Source organism: Acanthopagrus latus, unplaced genomic scaffold, assembly GCF_904848185.1.
Source record: "Acanthopagrus latus isolate v.2019 unplaced genomic scaffold, fAcaLat1.1, whole genome shotgun sequence".
Classification (NCBI taxonomy): Eukaryota; Metazoa; Chordata; class Actinopteri; order Spariformes; family Sparidae; genus Acanthopagrus; species Acanthopagrus latus.
In genome coordinates, this window is record NW_023504053.1 from 22,501 (window position 1) to 45,259 (window position 22,759).

At 43.5% G+C, this 22,759-nt stretch overlaps 1 protein-coding gene across 5 annotated transcripts in view; it reads left to right on the forward strand.

The window, feature by feature from the left end:
* LOC119015875 (proline-rich protein 36-like) overlaps positions 1-22,759 on the forward strand; it is a 32,040-nt gene that overhangs the window by 3,548 nt on the left and 5,733 nt on the right. The window contains exons 2-13 of one of the 5 annotated variants that reach the window (XM_037091928.1): positions 1,586-1,791; positions 4,471-4,633; positions 4,731-4,837; positions 5,072-5,220; positions 5,303-5,439; positions 6,666-6,927; positions 7,573-7,709; positions 8,902-9,163; positions 9,809-9,945; positions 11,410-11,671; positions 12,317-12,453; positions 13,918-14,179. In XM_037091928.1, the coding sequence (XP_036947823.1) occupies positions 1,586-1,791; positions 4,471-4,633; positions 4,731-4,837; positions 5,072-5,220; positions 5,303-5,439; positions 6,666-6,927; positions 7,573-7,709; positions 8,902-9,163; positions 9,809-9,945; positions 11,410-11,671; positions 12,317-12,453; positions 13,918-14,179 (2,221 nt within the window). Of the gene's footprint in view, positions 1-1,585; positions 1,792-4,470; positions 4,634-4,730; positions 4,838-5,071; positions 5,221-5,302; positions 5,440-6,665; positions 6,928-7,572; positions 7,710-8,901; positions 9,164-9,808; positions 9,946-11,409; positions 11,672-12,316; positions 12,454-13,917; positions 14,180-22,759 lie in introns of those variants that run through there. The other 4 variants (XM_037091929.1, XM_037091932.1, XM_037091933.1 and 1 more) reach the window with 4 other exon arrangements.

Here is a 22,759-nt window from a genome sequence, read left to right on the forward strand (position 1 = left end):
TAAACTCATTACAAATTATGAAGTCCATCACTCAGTTTTTTTCGAAACCTGTAAAACTTATAAAACCTCTCCTCCTACAATTTTTGCTCAATTGTCACTAAACTTGCTAGAGAGCATCTTCAGACCGTCCTCCACAAAACTTGTTTCTCAGATTTTTTATTTATCAAAAATTAAGCCTACAGTGCATCAAAACGTTTGACTGTAAACAGCACTGCGAACATATACTCAAATTAAACATAATACTATCAAATTCTTGCTAAATGCATTTTCGATCTTCTTGAAAAATATTGAGAATATTTTGGAGTCCTGGTTGATGAAGTTTGGCAAATATCAGAATTTTATCTCAAAAACTGACTTTTTGAGAACATTTTGATTCTGTTCTCATGGGAAGAACTGGAGTCTATGTAAGAGTGACATTTTTAAACATCAGATTTTCTCTTATGAAGCAAAACACATGCTGTCAAGATGCAGGTTATGATTTGTGTTCAGGTAACAGAATTTCTGACATTTTGACCATTTTGGAAATCTGCCTTGACAGCTTGACATTAGCTCAGTGAGTTAGGAGCTGGTTCTTGGTGTCAGGGGTTGTGGGTTCGAGACCCAGCTAGGATGATGATGATGATGACAGATCAAAATGTCAGATGTCCTCAACATGAGACACAAGACTGTTGTCCTGATGGTGGCATCACAGCAAGCCTCTACGCTCAATAAAAACAAATAGCTTGGACCGGACCGTGGGTGAAAGCTAACTAAATTTTGCATAAAGGTTCAGTCTCATGCCAGATTACCTCAGCTGTAAACCCAAGACAATAGTCCTGATGGTGGCGCTACAGCAAGCCTCTAAAGTTCAAAACATTGAAAATTCATAACAAATCAACCACAGCTTCAGAACTTTGATCAAACTGTAGCCTCAATATTGAAGAAACTTTTGTACATTCAAAGCTATTAATATTATGAAGTACATCACTCAGTTTTCTTTTTCAAAACTAAAACTTGTTAAACCTGTTTCCTCTCTCCTCCTGTGATTTATCAAAAATTGAGCCTCAAAAACTGAATTTTTCACAGCATTTAAAATTTCATGTGAACAATTGGAGTCAATGCAATAATGACATAGCTAAACATCAGTTATTCACTTATGGAGCAAATCAGTCATTTTTAAAAACAAATTACCAACATCTCCATGCTGCAATTGTGTATTTTCAGATTTTTGTCTTGGTAACTGAATTGTTTTACAGTGGATTCAAATTCAAATTAGCTCAGAGTGATAGATGACAGTCTTTGGTTCCAGAAGTTGTGAGTTCAAGCCTCAAGTGATCACAAATGAACATTGTTGTCAACTGTCTTGTCTTCCTATTCTCCTGGTTGCTGCTCAGAATTGCCTACATTTGCACAGCGTCTATAAGTTTGTTTTGTTTTTGATTGTTTTTCTTTCTTTATAGTACTATTATTATTATTTGGAATATGTTTGTGTGGGTTTAAGGACATATGTGTATGTATCTGCATTAATTAAAAAAAAAAAAAATAGGTCCAGGCTTTACATATCGTATATAAGAGTAAAAATTCTTCTCTCTTCACTCTGTTACAGACTGTCCAAGCCTTCTGCGTGATGAAGAACTGGAAGACTTGGAAACAAAGAACAGCCGAGGGATCACGAGGAAGAGGAGGAGGGATGGAGAGGGGGAAGTGTTTAATCAAAGGGAGGATGAAGAGGCGGGAGGCGAGACAGGAAGTGAAAATAAGGATGAGGAGGACAAAGAAACACAAGCTGGCAGTAAACATGAGGTGACAGCAGTGAGCTTAGAGGACAGCTCGGCTCTGTCGGAGCCTCAGATTGGAGTGATGAACAGCTCTGAGCATTACTGTGCTCTTAGAATGAGTACTTTGTGGTTCTTATGTCTGCCTGCCTGTTGACATATTTTGTAAGCATAAAGCACAACTGTAAAATATGCAGTCATAAAATTTTACAGAGTTTGAAATTTGGCATGGTCCAAGCAAGGGTGCCAGAACTAGGGAGGTAGGAAGTAGGAACGGTGCTATTAGCTCCCCACTGTGTGACCTGGATCCACATTTATTTCATTTATACTGAAACTCTCACCAAAAAGCAACCTAAGGTGATCCCTGAGTGCGACCTAACAGGAAGGAGAGTAATGGTGGACCGCTCCTCAAGCCTTCCTGTTAGGTCGCGCTCGGGGATCGACCCTTTCTGTCTGCCATGACGACGGTGCGTCAAAGATACAGCTGCTAACGTGAGTTGTTCAAAAGCCTTCTTTTTAGTAAACTCTGCATACACAAACAGTGTTCTCAATGCTGGTGTTCATGTGTAGAGACCCTGGTGATACTACGAACAAAGTTTCATGTTGTGTCGAGCCTTCTTAGTGAATAATGATTTTGATGCTAGCGTAAAAATGCCCCTTAAACTCCCATTGAAAATGAGCTTGCCCGAAAACGTAAAGACGGTAAATCTCAAAGGTGCCTCCTTCATGGTAATTATGCTTTTACACAAAGGTTTCACTCATAGACAGTCACAAAAAAAGCCTAGGTTGCATTTTGGCGAGAGTTTTGCTTTATTTGCAGATAACTATCACATTTTCAATCATTCAACCTGTCAACTGTAGCGTAGCTGTTGTTTTTGGTCTGTCTGCGTACATATTGTTTCACTGCGATAGAGTCACAACTACAAAACCTGCACTGTCGTTGCATTTGTGTAGTTGAGAACAAAATGAAGGCCAAGCTGAAAGATCTGAGCAAGGGGGGCTGAAAGTCTGTCAGAATGTGGGGTCTACCCTGCCCACAATACAAAAGGTGGTGAATAGTTCAGTCTGAGAGTCAGGTGTGTTTAATACAAATAGTGGCTAATGTAGCCGTGTGCCACTGGCCTCAAGCAGAGAGAGGAGGAGGCTACAAAGCTAAGTAAGCTCACTCTTCAAACTCTAAATCCAGCTCCAGATCCAACTGATGCAATTTATTCAATTTTATGAGACTCCATCTGGAGTCATGAAAGGTTTTATATACAACCTTTTCACTTACGCGATAGTACTCCCAAAGACCTGTAAACAGACTTTGATGTGTAAATTTGGTGGAGTTTCCCTTTACATGGCTTTAAGGTTATAAAAAACGCAACGTCAGTCTGCTGCAGCTCCAGCAACAAACTCAGCTTTAGCTGAAATTTTCAGACACTGATGAGTACAATTTTGCATCTGTTATAGAGGGAAGGCATGAATGTAGTGTTATTGATATCAATACAATATATTGAGTTGTGTTCAAATTGGTTCATTTCAGCTTAGACCCAAATTCAGCCTGACAGCTTAGAGATATTTAGAAAGTTTGGGTAAATTGCATAAACTTGAAAATAAACGCCTGTGGTTTTGAATAATGTTTGATTGCAGAGCAGCATGGCAGACATTTATGCATCTTCTAGTTAAGATCTCCATGTTACTCATTTGTCCCATATAATTACAGTGTGATGTGTATGGTATGATTAACACCTACAGTCTGCTGCAATGTTAATGATGTGGTTGTGAAAACAGCCTCCAGATTTAAATCTCTGGATCATTGTGTGATCTGGTGTTATATAAGTGGGCGAAAGACTTTCATTGAATCATTGGAATACGCACCTGCAGAATTTGATCATGACAAACTGTGTCAAATCATTACATCTGTAAATATGTGAGGGGGAATGTATTATAATAATTCATTATTATTTGCCAGTATAATTCACTGTACCTACACCATGAAATTTGCCAGTAATCTTTATTTTGTAAGTAGGCTCCGTTCACCACCCACAGCTGCAGTTAATCTTAAAGTCATATTATGAACAGCAAGAAATGTACATTTTCCTGATTTCAGGCTTCAGCTGCACTCATTGGAGAAATACAGCACGCAGAAAAGCAAACATAAACCGTACAAACATGCCTGTTTTGCTGGTCCTGTCAGTCGGGTTGTGGATACAGCCAATTCATACAGAAAATGCTGTCAGTTAATTCATATATTACCAGGACATTAATTGTAACTCATGTATAGTATAGTATAGTATAGTATAGTCCAAACAATGAATTGGTCAATCAAGAAAATAATTTCAGATCATTTAAAGATGAAACGATCATTATCTGCACCCTTGAGTGTAGATAACATGAGAGGAGCATAGACAAAACTGTAAATTAATTACTTGGTTTTGGAAGTTCTGAACCAGCTTTTATTTTGTTGCTACTTTTCACTTTGTTACTTTGCCTTCTGTGGGCTGAAACATTCAGTTGTGCCCTTTTTGCTGCACTTCAGTTGTGTTTTGGCAGACAAAGATCCCTGCTGGCTTTTAGTTTACACCTCATCTTTTTTCCACCCTCCAAACTTGAGTTCAGCTTTAAAGAAATGTGATTATTCACACTTCACAGTGCAAATAATTATCATTTTTAATCAGGCAATATTTGACTGAGATGAAGAGTACTGAGGCAATGTTTGTCTGGTAAATTGCAGATGGAGATAACCAAGGTCTGCTCCATCCAGCGCTCCATCCTCTACAGCACTACGGGTGGAGACCACAGCGTGAGCTTCTCTCAGGTGCCGGGGTCAGAGACTGTGGACAGCTGCCCACCGCCACCTGCAAAGAAGAAGAGAAAACGAATACCCCACAATGCTGGTAACTTAAGTGTCAGTGTGTGTTCAGGTTTGACTAAGCAAGTAGTTGACCTCCATTTGGTGTGTGTGTGTTTGTGTACATTTGCATATGCGTGCAGATCAGTTAGTGTATTTAGAGGCCTTGTTCCTGGAGGACCAGTATCCTGATCTAGAGAAGAAGAGGCTGATCGCTGCAGCACTTGGTGTCACACCTGAAAAAATGAGGGTTTGACACTTATTTTCCTGTTTTGATCCTCTGAGAGATGTCCCTTATCGATCCGTTCTATTGCTTATTTGATGATGTAACTCTAAGAACAGATTAAGTGCTTGGCAAACAGGGAGTTAAGTCTTACCCCTCTGTCTTGGGCTTGGTCTTGGACCACTTTCTCTCTCTGTCTCCTTCCATTTTCTCACAACCGTCCACACATTCTCTCCAATATTGCATATTTTTATGTGCCAGATTTGGTTTCAGAACTGCAGGACAAAATTGAGGAAAGAGCAGAGCTCCATCACAGCAGAGGTTGAACACAGACAGAGTAGAGCTGGATATAACAGCAGCCCCACACATCAACCAGTTAACTCCACCATACCCACACAGGCACCTAACAGGTATCACAGTGTCATCTCTGTGTTTATGGAGTTTTTTGCTGTCATACGGTGTATTATTAGTTATGTTTTCTCTCTTTTTCAGTAAGGGAGCTCCCTCTTTTTCTGGTAACTTTGCCACCAAGGTGCCCCAACTCACCTCCACAGCACCTTCTTTCCCCACCCTGTCCAACCAGACTGTGCCCTCCCACAGCAACCTGCAGGCCAGCCTCAGCAGCCCAGGCATCTAAATCCTCATTTATCAACACATTTTCTCAAAATATACAGCTCTGGATGCATTTGATCATTGTGCTCAATACAATGATATAATAATCAATTGTGTGAAACTAGAGGTTGTGATAAATGGTGAAATGAGCTACATTAGCTGAATTAATGAAGGTTTTTGTGATTGAGCAGCATTCAAATGACACTTTCTCCACAGCTGAGAGTTTAATAGTCTTTGCTCAGAGGTCTAGCATTAATAATCTTGAACACATTCACATGTTAGATTACAATTGTTGTGTGCACACAGCCTGACGTTGTGTTAAGATGAAAGTAACGCAGCTGCCTTGTTCTTGTTCAGTTCAGTGAGACCACGATATGTGGGGATACTGATGCAGAGGGCATCAGCAGAACAACTGCAGGGTTCTCTGGCAAAGATAGGAAACTGGTTAAATGTTCTTTTTATTTGTGTTTCAGAAGCTGTAAAATCCCGTCTCATAGTTCAGCTATAGACATGCTAAATGCAAGGCTTGTTTTTGTCTGAATGTCTAACTGAGAGGTCCCACTGATGGCACCAACACCCCCTTAGTATTTTCATCTGTTTTTTCACAATAAAACAAAAGTAGTGGTTTGTTGAATCTTAGTCTGAATTGTATTTTGAATACTGAAATAATTGGCTTCAGTACAGTACATGCTGAAAGAAGACTGAGGCCAGCTCAATGACAGGGAACACCAAGGTGGTTTTGTTTCCAGGGTTGACTCTGAGCATACCAAGGCTCAGTCAAAAAAGCTGTGAGACTAACTAGCTAAGGGCAGCTTCATTTAGCAGCAGTTAGTGGTTACTTTAGCAACAAAGCTACTGGTACAGGTAAAGTTGTGTAATCAGGGTGTCCTGCTCCATCAAAACGCTCCGCTCTTCTGAGCCATGGTTCCTTTTATAAATCCATTGTCCTGTTATAAAAATGAAGAAACCATATTGGACGCAAAATTAGTATATGTCCCAAAAGTGCAGGATGAGTCATCAACATTTTTATTGAATTCTTCTAAAATACCATTTAAAAATACCTACAAAGCTACTTTATTTTGCTGTTCTTGGGTCTGATATCCATGGTTTGAGTTCAGCCAAGTTTGATCTCAGTGCTCAGTGAACCCTTCACACTGCATGTTAAGAAGAATAAAATTCACCAGAAACCAAACTACAGTATCGCTTTAATCTCAGTGTTTAATCTCTATGTATAATCTCCAAGGCCAATCCAGGATGAGAGATGGGGGCCAGCACCAGCTTTCATCTCAGAGGGAGTTGGCAGAGTACCACCCACACCCCATGCACAGCCCTCCCCCACTGCACCGAGCCAGTGCCCCCCTTTTCACAACGACCTACAACCCTTCCAACCTGATTCCACCCCTCGTTCACACCCTGGCCCACACCCCACCTCTGTTCCTGGATGCTGTGGAGGCTGGCTCCTCCTTGGCCCATCGTGACTCCCAGTCTCTGCAGACAGACACCAGGTCAGCTCAGCTCACAGCCAGCAGTGACATGAATACTAGAAGATGATTTGAACAGGGACAACCAGTACAAGAGATGATAGGAGGACAGTGGGTTGGCAGGCTGCAGACATGAGTAGGGATCCTGCAAAATACCGATATAATGATGCCTCAGACAGTGCCTGTAATAGAGGGAGTCAGTTTCAGCTGGCGCTTTGAAATATCTCTGAAATCATGCTGTGAGACATCTCAGTTGCTTTCTACAAAGTGATGTTTGTTTGTTAGATGACATTTATGAATCACAGCACTATAAGTCCCCCGAAGACCACACAAAGACAAACAATGAATATTAACATATTTTCAATCTGGTCCTGCTATTAAAGTTAGAGGGTCAGTTCACTTGAATTACAACACAACATATTTTCACTGGTACGACTCTGAACATGAATAATAGTTCCTTTCAGATTGGTTGACAGTGTTCTGTAGAGTATCTGGGAGGTTGAATACAGACAGAGTAGAGCTGGATATAACAGCAGCCCCACACATCAACCAGTTAACTCCACCATACCCACACAGGCACCTAACAGGTATCACAGTGTCATCTCTGTGTTTATGGAGTTTTTTGCTGTCATACGGTGTATTATTAGTTATGTTTTCTCTCTTTTTCAGTAAGGGAGCTCCCTCTTTTTCTGGTAACTTTGCCACCAAGGTGCCCCAACTCACCTCCACAGCACCTTCTTTCCCCACCCTGTCCAACCAGACTGTGCCCTCCCACAGCAACCTGCAGGCCAGCCTCAGCAGCCCAGGTATCTAAATCCTCATCTATTAACACATTTTCTCAAAATATACTGCTCTGGATGCATTTGATCATTGTGCTCAATACAATGATATAATAATCAATTGTGTGAAACTAGAGGTGGTGATACATTGTGAAATGAGCTACATTAGCTGAATTAATGAAGGTTTTTGTGATTGAGCAGCATTCAAATGACACTTTCTCCACAGCTGAGAGTTTAATAGTCTTTGCTCAGAGGTCTAGCATTAATAATCTTTAACACATTCACATGTTAGATTACAATTGTTGTGTGCACACAGCCTGACGTTGTGTTAAGATGAAAGTAACGCAGCTGCCTTGTTCTTGTTCAGTTCAGTGAGACCACGATATGTGGGGATACTGATGCAGAGGGCATCAGCAGAACAACTGCAGGGTTCTCTGGCAAAGATAGGAAACTGGTTAGATGTTCTTTTTATTTGTGTTTCAGAAGCTGTAAAATCCCGTCTCATAGTTCAGCTACGGTCTATCCTGTACAAACAGACAGTTAGGAAGGGACTTGTTATGGATATTGATTAGCGTTTCAAGTAGCCAGTAGTGCTGAAGATATGTTGCGCTCTTCACTGTGGCAGCTGCCAGTAAACACAGCCAGACCAGAACAGAACAGTACATCCTCAAAGAAGACTGAGGCCAGCTCAACGACAGGGAACACCAAGGTGGTTTTGTTTCCAGGGTTGACTCTGAGCATACCAAGGCTCAGTCAAAAAAGCTGTGAGACTAACTAGCTAAGGGCAGCTTCATTTAGCAGCAGTTAGTGGTTACTTTAGCAACAAAGCTACTGGTACAGGTAAAGTTGTGCAATCAGGGTGTCCTGCTCCATCAAAACGCTCCGCTCTTCTGGGCCATGGTTCCTTTTATAAATCCATTGTTCTGTGATAAAAATGAAGAAAGCATGTTGGACGCCAAATTAGTATATGTCCCAAAAGTGCAGGATGAGTCATCAACATTTTTATTGAATTCTTCTAAAACACCATTTAAAAATACCCATAAAGCTACTTTATTTTGCTGTTCTTGGGTCTGATATCCATGGTTTGAGTTCAGCCAAGTTTGATCTCAGTGCTCAGTGAACCCTTCACACTGCATGTTAAGAAGAGTAAAATTCACCAGAAACCAAACTACAGTATCGCTTTAATCTCAGTGTTTAATCTCTATGTATAATCTCCAAGGCCAATCCAGGATGAGAGATGGGGGCCAGCAGCAGCTTTCATCTCAGAGGGAGTTGGCAGAGTACCACCCACACCCCATGCACAGCCCTCCCCCACTGCACCGAGCCAGTGCCCCCCTTTTCACAACGACCTACAACCCTGCCAACCTGATTCCACCCCTCGTTCACACCCTGGCCCACACCCCACCTCTGTTCCTGGATGCTGTGGAGGCTGGCTCCTCCTTGGCCCATCGTGACTCCCAGTCTCTGCAGACAGGCACCAGGTCAGCTCAGCTCACAGCCAGCAGTGACATGAATACTAGAAGATGATTTGAACAGGGACAACCAGTACAAGAGATGATAGGAGGACAGTGGGTTGGCAGGCTGCAGACATGAGTAGGGATCCTGCAAAATACAGATATAATGATGCCTCAGACAGTGCCTGTAATAGAGGGAGTCAGTTTCAGCTGGCGCTTTGAAATATCTCTGAAATCATGCTGTAAGACATCTCAGTTGCTTTCTACAAAGTGATGTTTGTTTGTTAGATGACATTTATGAATCACAGCACTATAAGTCCCCCGAAGACCACACAAAGACAAACAATGAATATTAACAGATTTTCAATCTGGTCCTGCTATTAAAGTTAGAGGGTCAGTTCACTTGAATTACAACACAACATATTTTCACTGGTACGACTCTGAACATGAATAATAGTTCCTTTCAGATTGGTTGACAGTGTTCTGTAGAGTATCTGGGAGGTTGAATACAGACAGAGTAGAGCTGGATATAACAGCAGCCCCACACATCAACCAGTTAACTCCACCATACCCACACAGGCACCTAACAGGTATCACAGTGTCATCTCTGTGTTTATGGAGTTTTTTGCTGTCATACGGTGTATTGTTAGTTATGTTTTCTCTCTTTTTCAGTAAGGGAGCTCCCTCTTTTTCTGGTAACTTTGCCACCAAGGTGCCCCAACTCACCTCCACAGCACCTTCTTTCCCCACCCTGTCCAACCAGACTGTGCCCTCCCACAGCAACCTGCAGGCCAGCCTCAGCAGCCCAGGTATCTAAATCCTCATTTATTAACACATTTTCTCAAAATGTACTGCTCCGGATGCATTTGATCATTGTGCTCAATACAATGATATAATAATCAATTGTGTGAAACTAGAGGTTGTGATAAATGGTGAAATGAGCTACATTAGCTGAATTAATGAAGGTTTTTGTGATTGAGCAGCATTCAAATGACACTTTCTCCACAGCTGAGAGTTTAATAGTCTTTGCTCAGAGGTCTAGCATTAATAATCTTTAACACATTCACATGTTAGATTACAATTGTTGTGTGCACACAGCCTGACGTTGTGTTAAGATGAAAGTAACACAGCTGCCTTGTTCTTGTTCAGTTCAGTGAGACCACGATATGTGGGGATACTGATGCAGAGGGCATCAGCAGAACAACTGCAGGGTTCTCTGGCAAAGATAGGAAACTGGTTAAATGTTCTTTTTATTTGTGTTTCAGAAGCTGTAAAATCCCGTCTCATAGTTCAGCTATAGACATGCTAAATGCAAGGCTTGTTTTGGTCTGAATGTCTAACTGAGAGGTCCCACTGATGGCACCAACACCCCCTTAGTATTTTCATCTGTTTTTTCACAATAAAACAAAAGTAGTGGTTTGTTGAATCTTAGTCTGAATTGTATTTTGAATACTGAAATAATTGGCTTCATACAACCTCCTTATTTACAGTTAGTACTTGTTAGTGTATTTTTCTTCTTTAACGCTCCCATTGAAGAGCTTGTAGAGCGCTATTTCCTTCAGCATAATACGGTCTATCCTGTATAAACAGACAGTTAGGAAGGGACTTGTTATGGATATTGATTAGCGTTTCAAGTAGCCAGTAGTGCTGAAGATATGTTGCGCTCTTCACTGTGGCAGCTGCCAGTAAACACAGCCAGACCAGAACAGATCAGTACATCCTGAAAGAAGACTGAGGCCAGCTCAACGACAGGGAACACCAAGGTGGTTTTGTTTCCAGGGTTGACTCTGAGCATACCAAGGCTCAGTCAAAAAAGCTGTGAGACTAACTAGCTAAGGGCAGCTTCATTTAGCAGCAGTTAGTGGTTACTTTAGCAACAAAGCTACTGGTACAGGTAAAGTTGTGCAATCAGGGTGTCCTGCTCCATCAAAACGCTCCGCTCTTCTGGGCCATGGTTCCTTTTATAAATCCATTGTCCTGTGATAAAAATGAAGAAAGCATATTGGACGCAAAATTAGTATATGTCCCAAAAGTGCAGGATGAGTCATCAACATTTTTATTGAATTCTTCTAAAATACCATTTAAAAATACCTACAAAGCTACTTTATTTTGCTGTTCTTGGGTCTGATATCCATGCTTTGAGTTCAGCCAAGTTTAATCTCAGAGCTCAGTGAACCCTTCACACTGCATGTTAAGAAGAGTAAAATTCACCAGAAACCAAACTACAGTATCGCTTTAATCTCAGAGTTTAATCTCTATGTATAATCTCCAAGGCCAATCCAGGGTGAGAGATGGGGGCCAGCAGCAGCTTTCATCTCAGAGGGAGTTGGCAGAGTACCACCTACACCCCATGCACAGCCCTCCCCCGCTGCACCGAGCCAGTGCCCCCCTTTTCACAACGACCTACAACCCTGCCAACCTGATTCCACCCTTCGTTCACACCCTGGCCCACACCCCACCTCTGTTCCTGGATGCTGTGGAGGCTGGCTCCTCGTTTGCCCATTGTGACTCCCAGTCTCTGCAGACAGGCACCAGGTCAGCTCAGCTCACAGCCAGCAGTGACATGAATACTAGAAGATGATTTGAACAGGGACAACCAGTACAAGAGATGATAGGAGGACAGTGGGTTGGCAGGCTGCAGACATGAGTAGGGATCCTGCAAAATACCGATATAATGATGCCTCAGACAGTGCCTGTAATAGAGGGAGTCAGTTTCAGCTGGCGCTTTGAAATATCTCTGAAATCATGCTGTAAGACATCTCAGTTGCTTTCTACAAAGTGATGTTTGTTTGTTAGATGACATTTATGAATCACAGCACTATAAGTCCCCCGAAGACCACACAAAGACAAACAATGAATATTAACACATTTTCAATCTGGTCCTGCTATTAAAGTTAGAGGGTCAGTTCACTTGAATTACAACACAACATATTTTCACTGGTATGACTCTGAACATGAATAATAGTTCCTTTCAGATTGGTTGACAGTGTTCTGTAGAGTATCTGGGAGGTTGAATACAGACAGAGTAGAGCTGGATATAACAGCAGCCCCACACATCAACCAGTTAACTCCACCATACCCACACAGGCACCTAACAGGTATCACAGTGTCATCTCTGTGTTTATGGAGTTTTTTGCTGTCATACGGTGTATTATTAGTTATGTTTTCTCTCTTTTTCAGTAAGGGAGCTCCCTCTTTTTCTGGTAACTTTGCCACCAAGGTGCCCCAACTCACCTCCACAGCACCTTCTTTCCCCACCCTGTCCAACCAGACTGTGCCCTCCCACAGCAACCTGCAGGCCAGCCTCAGCAGCCCAGGTATCTAAATCCTCATTTATTAACACATTTTCTCAAAATATACTGCTCTGGATGCATTTGATCATTGTGCTCAATACAATGATATAATAATCAATTGTGTGAAACTAGAGGTTGTGATAAATGGTGAAATGAGCTACATTAGCTGAATTAATGAAGGTTTTTGTGATTGAGCAGCATTCAAATGAGACTTTCTCCACAGCTGAGAGTTTAATAGTCTTTGCTCAGAGGTCTAGCATTAATAATCTTTAACACATTCACATGTTAGATTACAATTGTTGTGTGCACACAGCCTGACGTTGTGTTAAGATGAAAGTAACACAGCTGCCTTGTTCTTGTTCAGTTCAGTGAGACCACGATATGTGGGGATACTGATGCAGAGGGCATCAGCAGAACAACTGCAGGGTTCTCTGGCAAAGATAGGAAACTGGTTAAATGTTCTTTTTATTTGTGTTTCAGAAGCTGTAAAATCCCGTCTCATAGTTCAGCTATAGACATGCTAAATGCAAGGCTTGTTTTGGTCTGAATGTCTAACTGAGAGGTCCCACTGATGGCACCAACACCCCCTTAGTATTTTCATCTGTTTTTTCACAATAAAACAAAAGTAGTGGTTTGTTGAATCTTAGTCTGAATTGTATTTTGAATACTGAAATAATTGGCTTCATACAACCTCCTTATTTACAGTTAGTACTTGTTAGTGTATTTTTCTTCTTTAATGCTCCCGTTGAAGAGCTTGTAGAGCGCTATTTCCTTCAGCATAATACGGTCTATCCTGTACAAACAGACAGTTAGGAAGGGACTTGTTATGGATATTGATTAGCGTTTCAAGTAGCCAGTAGTGCTGAAGATATGTTGCGCTCTTCACTGTGGCAGCTGCCAGTAAACACAGCCAGACCAGAACAGATCAGTACATCCTGAAAGAAGACTGAGGCCAGCTCAACGACAGGGAACACCAAGGTGGTTTTGTTTCCAGGATTGACTCTGAGCATACCAAGGCTCAGTCAAAAAAGCTGTGAGACTAACTAGCTAAGGGCAGCTTCATTTAGCAGCAGTTAGTGGTTACTTTAGCAACAAAGCTACTGGTACAGGTAAAGTTGTGTAATCAGGGTGTCCTGCTCCATCAAAACGCTCCGCTCTTCTGAGTCATGGTTCCTTTTATAAATCCATTGTCCTGTGATAAAAATGAAGAAAGCATATTGGACGCAAAATTAGTATATGTCCCAAAAGTGCAGGATGAGTCATCAACATTTTTATTGAATTCTTCTAAAATACCATTTAAAAATACCTACAAAGCTACTTTATTTTGCTGTTCTTGGGTCTGATATCCATGCTTTGAGTTCAGCCAAGTTTAATCTCAGAGCTCAGTGAACTCTTCACACTGCATGTTAAGAAGAGTAAAATTCACCAGAAACCAAACTACAGTATTGCTTTAATCTCAGTGTTTAATCTCTATGTATAATCTCCAAGACCAATCCAGGATGAGAGATGGGGGCCAGCACCAGCTTTCATCTCAGAGGGAGTTGGCAGAGTACCACCCACACCCCATGCACAGCCCTCCCCCACTGCACCGAGCCAGTGCCCCCCTTTTCACAACGACCTACAACCCTGCCAACCTGATTCCACCCTTCGTTCACACCCTGGCCCACACCCCACCTCTGTTCCTGGATGCTGTGGAGGCTGGCTCCTCCTTGGCCCATCGTGACTCCCAGTCTCTGCAGACAGACACCAGGTCAGCTCAGCTCACAGCCAGCAGTGACATGAATACTAGAAGATGATTTGAACAGGGACAACCAGTACAAGAGATGATAGGAGGACAGTGGGTTGGCAGGCTGCAGACATGAGTAGGGATCCTGCAAAATACCGATATAATGATGCCTCAGACAGTGCCTGTAATAGAGGGAGTCAGTTTCAGCTGGCGCTTTGAAATATCTCTGAAATCATGCTGTGAGACATCTCAGTTGCTTTCTACAAAATGATGTTTGTTTGTTAGATGACATTTATGAATCACAGCACTATAAGTCCCCCGAAGACCACACAAAGACAAACAATGAATATTAACATATTTTCAATCTGGTCCTGCTATTAAAGTTAGAGGGTCAGTTCACTTGAATTACAACACAACATATTTTCACTGGTACGACTCTGAACATGAATAATAGTTCCTTTCAGATTGGTTGACAGTGTTCTGTAGAGTATCTGGGACATTCTGTCTCAAACAGTGCAAGTAGTAATAACCCAATGACTACCTGCAGTGTTGGCCATTATGAGGTAATTGAGAAAATGTTTGTTTTGTATAGCAAGTGGCATGTCTCTGTGGATGGCAGTGTTGTTTGGTCAGTCTGCTTTGCCATGAACGAGGATGAACCCTGTTGATTTTGGCGATCCCCTGACAGTCAGAGTTTCTGCTTACAAAGATTGGCACAAAGTTTATCATCCTCAGACTCAGGGTTCGTACGGGTGCTTGAATTCCGTGAAGGTGCTTGAATTACAATGTTGTTTTTTCAAGGTCTGAAAAGTGCTGGGATTTTAGTTTAAGTGCTTGAAAGTGCTTGACATTATAATTCGATGTCTTTCACAAAATTGTGATCTGGATAGTTTGTTTATTACAAGGAGAAATAAAATCAGTAAGAGAACCGTATGTGGAGACGTTTTCTCCTGGGCTCCGCTGAGCCTCTCTGCTCCTCTCTGCGACCTGCCGGTCTGTGTGTGACTCCACACCGCCCCCTTCGAAGAGAGACAGCAGGAGATGACAAAATGTCGAGAGGCTGTAGTTTTAACGAGCGCTGCATGGCTGGAGAATGATGACTACAAACTATGGTTAAGACGAGGACCGAATCAAAGAGTGGAGTGATGCAAAAAAGATTTGCAGATTTGTGCAATGGGAGAGTCTGCGCTCTCCAGTCACATGAAATGTAAGTTTAGACTTTGAGCAACTAAGGCCAATGCTGCACGTTAACACTTTGTTCATGTTAACCGCTAACGTTTGATAAATCAGCGTTTTTACAGACTAAATGATATAAAATGTAGGGTTGTCAAAGTTAAAGTGTTAACTGAATGAATGAATGAATGGATTACTTTTATTATTGTGTCATGCATACATGTATGCTCAGCCCACATGGGCTTATAGGACACAAGAAAAAAAAAAGAACCAAACCAGATCCAGAGCACAACTGGATCAGCACAACAACATCAGCACATCAAAAATTAAGTAAACAAATGTACCTGTCTTCTTTTCCAGGCTTGAGAAATAAAGCTAGCAGTTTTAAACGCATTGAAATTAAACAACCACCCCAGCTTCTGCTCATCAGAGCACCAAAATATTTCAGGATTTTGTCCGTAGATTTCATGAAACGAAAAGGAATTGAGACTCACTCTCTACTTCATCTAGCTCGCACATTTCACATATTCTATTCTCCTCAGGAATATTTTTAAATCGACCAACCTTAATGACCAGAGAAAGTTTACCAGATGTCAACTGTGCAACTAAAGATCTTTGACTTCTCTGTAAATGTGCTGTAACATATAATTCAGGTCCAAAGTTAGATTTAATCTGCATGTATGTCCTTAATTTTGGTTTTAATAGGACATTTTCAAACCATCCATCCATCCATCCATCCATCTTCTTCCGCTTTATCCGGTACCGGGTCGCGGGGGCAGCTGTCCCAACCCAGAGGGGACAAGCCACCTTTTTCCGGTCGAGAACCTTGGCCTCGGATTTGGAGGTGCTGATTTTCATCCCAGCCGCTTCACACTCCTCTGCAAACCGCCCCAGGACATGCTGGAGGTCCCAGCCCGAAGGAGCCAACAAGACCACATCATCCGCGAAAAGCAGAGATGAAATCCTGTGGCTCCCGAACCAGATCTCCTCCGGCCCGTCGCTGCGCCTAGAAATTCTGTCCATAAAAATAATGAGCAGAACCGGTGACAAAGGGCAGCCCTGCTGGAGTCCAACATGCACCGGGAACAGGTCTGACTTACTGCAGGCAATGCGAACCAAGCTCCTGCTCTGCTCGTACAGGGACCGTACGGCCCTTAACAGAGGGCCCCCGACCCCGTACTCTCGGAGCACCTCCCACAGAATGCCACGAGGGACACGGTCGAATGCCTTCTCCAAGTCCACGAAACACATGTGGACTGGTTGGGCAAACTCCCATGAACCCTCGAGCACCCTGTGGAGGGCATGGAGCTGGTCCAGTGTTCCGCGGCCCGGACCAAAACCGCATTGTTCCTCCTGGATCCGAGGATCGACTATCGGCCGAATTCTCCTCTCCAGTACCCTGGAATAGACTTTCCCAGGGAGGCTGAGGAGTGTGATCCCCCGATAGTTGGAATACACCCTCCGGTCCCCCTTTTTAAATAGGGGGACCACCACCCCGGTCTGCCAGTCCAGAGGCACTGTCCCCGACTGCCATGCAATGTTGCAGAGACGTGTCAACCAAGACAGCCCTACAACATCCAGAGACTTGAGGTACTCAGGGCGGATCTCATCCACCCCCGGTGCTTTGCCACCGAGGAGCTTCCCAACTACCTCAGTGACTTCGGCCCAGGTGATGAACGAGTCAACCTCCGAGTCCCCAGCCCCTGCTTCCTCCATGGAAGACATGCCAGTGGGATTGAGGAGATCCTCGAAGTATTCCTTCCACCGCCCGACAATATCCCCAGTGGAGGTCAACAGATCCCCACCCCCACCGTAAAGAGTGTTGGTGGAGAACTGCTTCCCCCTCCTGAGGCGCCGGATGGTTTGCCAGAATTTCCTCGAGGCTGACCGATAGTCCTCCTCCATGGCCTCTCCGAACTTTTCCCAGACCCGAGTTTTTGCTTCCGCGACTGCCCGTGCTGCCGCTCGCTTGGCCTGCCGGTACCCGTCAGCTGCTTCAGGAGTCCCCCGGGCCAACCAGGCCCGGTAGGACTCCTTCTTCAGCTTGACAGCATCCCTTACTTCCGGAGTCCACCACCGGGTTCGGGGATTGCCGCCACGACAGGCACCGGAGACCCTACGGCCACAGCTCCGGACAGCCGCATCAACAATAGAAGTGGAGAACATGGTCCATTCGGACTCAATGTCCCCAGCCTCCCTCGGGATCAGGTCCAAGCTCTCCCGGAGGTGGGAGTTAAAGACCTCTTTGACAGAGGGTTCTGCCAGACGTTCCCAGCAGACCCTCACAATACGTTTGGGTCTGCCAGGTCTGTCCAGCTTCCTCCCCTGCCAACGGATCCGACTCACCACCAGGTGGTGATCAGTTGACAGCTCAGCCCCTCTCTTCACCCGAGTGTCCAAGTCATATGGCCGGAGGCCTGATGACACGACCACAAAGTCAATCATTGACCTCCGGCCTAGGGTGTCTTGGTGCCATGTGCACATATGGACACCCTTATGCTTGAACATGGTGTTCATTATGGACAAACCGTGACTAGCACAGAAGTCCAATAACAAAACACCACTCTGGTTCAGATCGGGGAGGCCGTTCCTCCCAATCACACCCCTCCAGGTAACACTGTCGCTGCCCATGTGAGTATTGAAGTCTCCCAGAAGAACGACGGAGTCCCCGGTTGGTGCACTCTCCAGTACCCCTCCCAGGGACTCCAAGAAGGCCGGGTACTCTACACTGGTGTTCGGCCCATAAGCCGAAACAACAGTGAGAGACCTATCCCCGACCCGAAGGCGCAGGGAAACGACCCTCTCGTTCACTGGGGTAAACTCCAACACATGGTGGCTGAGCCGAGGAGCTATAAGCAAGCCCACACCAGCTCGCCGCCTCTCACCGCGGGCAACTCCAGAATAGAAGAGAGTCCAGCCTCTCTCAAGGAGTTCAGTTCCAGAGCCCAGACTGTGCGTAGAGTAGAGCCCGACTATCTCTAGTCGGTACCGCTCAACCTCTCGCACCAGCTCAGGCTCTTTCCCCCCCAGTGAGGTGACATTCCATGTCCCCATGGCTAGAGTCACCATCCGGGGATTGGGTCACCGGGGCCCCCACCCACGACCGCCACCCAAATCACACCGCACCTGACCCTTCTGGACCCTCCTGCGAGTGGTGAGCCCACTCGAGGGCGGGCCCACGTCGCTCCTTCGGGCTGAGCCTGGCCGGGTCCCGTGGGCTAAGACCCGGCCACCAGGCGCTCGCCTGCGAGCCCCAACCCCAGGCCTGGCTCCAAGGTGGGGCCCCGGTGACGCCGATCCGGGCGACGTACGCGTCCTCGTTTTTGTCACTATCATTGGGGGCTTTTGAACCGATCTTAGTCTGACCTGTCACCTAGGACCTGTTTGCCTTGGGAGACCCTACCAGGGGCATTAAGCCCCGGACAACATAGCTCCTAGGATCATTCAGGTGCTCAAACTCCTCCACCACGATAAGGTGCCGGTTCTCTTCAAATTTCGATAGAAGCTTATTTTTAATGACGTTAACGTTACAGCATCAGTTATTCCTGTAAGTATACACCATATCCACCTCCTCAAAAATAGAGTACATTTCTTTTGACAACTATGTGATTTACTCCATATAAATGCTTTTTTTATTTATTCTATCCTCTGCCATTTTGTTTAGTTGACTCCACAGTCGAATCATTTCACATTTTCGTTGTACACATCCTGGAATCCAGCCCATATCTCCTTCTATTGCTGGAATTGGCGCAAATTTATGGACACCCAAAAAAAATCTTATAGCTCTATTCTGTATAGTATCTCTAACTTTGGATTCTTTAAATCCCCACACTCCTGCAGCATCGTTCAGTATGGGAGAGAAGCATACATTATACAGTTGAGTATAAGTAACCCAAATCATTACAAACTTTAATTTTATTGATAACTGATCCCAAAGCTCTCCTAGCTGAATCAGCAAGGTGCCTAAAACCAGTTTCAAACGTCATAAAATCATCCAGAAGGAAACCTAAATATTTGTATGAGCTAACATCTTCCAAGGGAACTGAATCAAAATAGAATTTCTGTTTACTTCTTTCCATGCCTTTATTTGTAAAATGCATTATCTGTGTATCTCTGATTTATCACCAATCTCCATTTATGACACCAGGAACTAACCAAATTTAGCATATTTTGTAAATCAGACTCAGATTCTGCCAGTAAATTAATATCATCTGTGTATAATAGAATACCTAAGCATGTGTCATCCAAACATACACCCAGATTATTTTTCTTAATCTGTAGAGCTAAATCATTTACAAACAATACAAAAAGTGTTGGAGAAAGAATATCACCTTGTTTCACACCAAAAGGGGCTTCAAACCAATCAGTATACATATCATTGATCTCAACACAAGCAACTGGGTTACCATACAGACTCTGAATAGCTTTGTAGAATCTACCATCCACCCCTTCTTCCATCAGTTTGAAGACAAGTGAATCTCTATTAATCCAATCGAGTGCCTTTTGGACATCAACAAAGCATGAGAAAGTGGGTTTACCTGTGGCGATTGTAGCTCTAATAATAGTTGACATGGAATGAATATGGTCAACACAGGCACAGTGCTTTCTAAACCCATTCTGCTCATCAACAGTTTCATTTCCAAATATCGAATAAGCCTATAATTCAGTATATTAGAATATCCCTTATAAACTGTATTTAGGAGACTGATGCCTCTGTAATTAAGAGGTATTCTGGGATCATTCTTTACTGACTTTGGGATAGGTTTTATGATAGATTTATACCATGGTGATGGAATTATACCATACTCAAAACGTGTCTGAAACAGGCAAAAGAGGACTTGAAGGAGATATGGAGATTTCAGGGCTTCATTTGGGATGCCTTCTATGCCCGGTGTTTCCTTCAGTTTTACTTTGTCCAAAGCGTTTTGAAATTCTTCTATAGTAATATCCCGATTCAAAAATGTATTTACGCTATAGCCTGGCATATCCATACCAACACCATCATACATTTTGAATTTTCTTTAGTTTTTTTAGGACCTAATTTATGAATTTCTTTCCAAAATTGTTGTGGATTGTTACTTTGCAGTCGGTCTAGCTGTAATGCTTGTCCTCCTCTAAACTGTCTTTTATAAAATCTGACTCTCTTATCAAAGTTTGACCGAGTTTGCTTGTAGCGATCTTTAAGTTGCTTTCTAATAGCTGGATCTTTACATTTCAAAAATTCCCTCTCAGCCTGTCTCTTGTCATTCAGAAGTTTTTTGAGTTCTGCATTCCAATATGGTTTATTCCTACCCACTTTGAAATGTATTCCTCCCTGGCCAGATAAAGATTTTCTTGATAAGTTGTCAGTATCAGGATTTGTTCTGCCATTTAGGACACAGCATTTACAATCCCTGAGAAATTCAAGGAGTGATTCCCCGTGACTGTTCATGCTTTGGTCTATGGCCACTTGAGGTGGGACATTATCAATATCCCCCCTACAGTCATTATTTGAAATACGACTGTTAAAGTCTCCACATAAATAAATGACATCAGCTTCGAAGGAGTAAACCTGGGCCAGCAGATGAGTTAAAAAAGTAACTGAGTCCTGTCCTCTGGCGGTAGATAGCAGGGAAAGATAACTAAACTATACTGCAGCTCCCAATGCTCCAAACGTACTCCAATTATGTCGTCCATAGACTTGTCCACTACTTGTATTCTAAAATAATCCAGCAAATAGTTCTTAACTAAAATACCAAGTACTCCTGATGCTTTTCTAGCTCTTTTATGCAGCATCCTGTTGTGACCAAACCAGGACTAACCTTCAAAGTCAATCTTAACATCCCGTCGTAAATGTGTTTCATTTAATGAAATATTATCAGGGTTTAGAGACTGCAGTAATGAAATCCTGAGTGTACAGTTCAAATTAGTCCAGCCATTAATATTCCAGTGAACCAGGGACAAACGAGGGACCGGGCAGCTCCTCTTCAGCCTCCTCCACCTGCTGCCGGGGACCCTGCTCGGACGGCAGCAGCCGCTGTAACCTCGGCATAGGTCCATGTCATCAGGCGGCCCCTCCCCGCCATGTAAAAATCTTTTCCAGCTGGGATCTCCTGGAGAAGCGTTTTAAAGTTGAACTCGAGAATCCGATCTGTGGGAGACTTAGCGGATCTCAGATAAACTTTTTTGAACTGGGTATTGCTCTTCAGCCTCTGTTTACACCTAAGCACCGCCACCTTGTCCTTGACATTGGCGAAGGCAACTTTCACCACACCTGGACCGGGTCCTCTCGCTCGCATTCTCAGCACTGCAGCAATTTCTGGCGCAGCTTCACACTCCAAACCACTCTTCAGTAGCTCTCTTACTTTTTCCATTCAAATCCTCCCCTTCATCGTAGGCCAGACCCAGTATCACAATCGACACATCGGGGTCCAATTTATCAGAGGCTTTGAAGCTAGTTGTCTGATTTTTTTCTTCAAGTGAATCCAGTCGCGGCTCTTGGTCTTGCTACTGAACTGTTTTTCAATATTATCCATCTTCGTACTTAACAATTCCATCTCCTTCAGCAACACGTTTGTTTCCTTAACTTCGTCTTTGTCTTTGTCCTGTGCTCGCCACCCATGTCCATCCACCATCTTGGCTCCCATCCACCTGAAGAATGCTGACGAATAATTAACGCCCCATTAATCACATTACGTGACCTTGTTAAATTAGCGCCTGACTGTCTGTGTATGCAGTCTATGGCCTGTTGGTCGTCACACATGCAGCCTGGTGGCAATAGAGAAGGATTGCTGAGGAGAAGGTCGAATTTGATGCAATTTGGACTGATGACACGTTCAGTATTAATAAACTTCTAAACAGCACAGAGCATCTCTCCTGCTGCCGACAGGCTGTCAGCAGAGGAGTCACTCACACTGGGTAACACCAGAGCTAAAGTGCCAGAGTCAGAAACTGACTGTTCAGTTTGTCTGTGTAAGGTCACACCAGGCACTGACATCTGTAAGAGCTTTAAGTGTGAAAAGGGAATGTTCACTTTTCTCCACTTTTCATTACTTACTTCTAATAAAGTACGATTAGATGGCAAGCCAAGACGCTTTACAGATATCTGATACAGACTGATGTGAAGCAGATTGACCTTATGTCGCTGTTCTGGTGGCTTTATATTACAGTCAGTAGCCCAGCAGTACTAACCCGTTGAGGCAATGATAGCTTACCTTGTCATTGCTAGCCTGGACTGGGATCTTGCTCACAATTTTTCTAAAAGATGGAGAATCCACTGTTGAAAGTGGCAGCATATCCTCGATGACATACTGCAGCCAGTCTCCTCGCTTCTCAAAGTTCAAGCATCACAGAATGGGAGAATGTTAGTTTTTTCCGCTTAGTTTTTTTTCCGCTCTCATCCTCAGCTTGCCATCTTTTGGTTACTAGCTTAATGTTAGTGTGGCTTCGCTC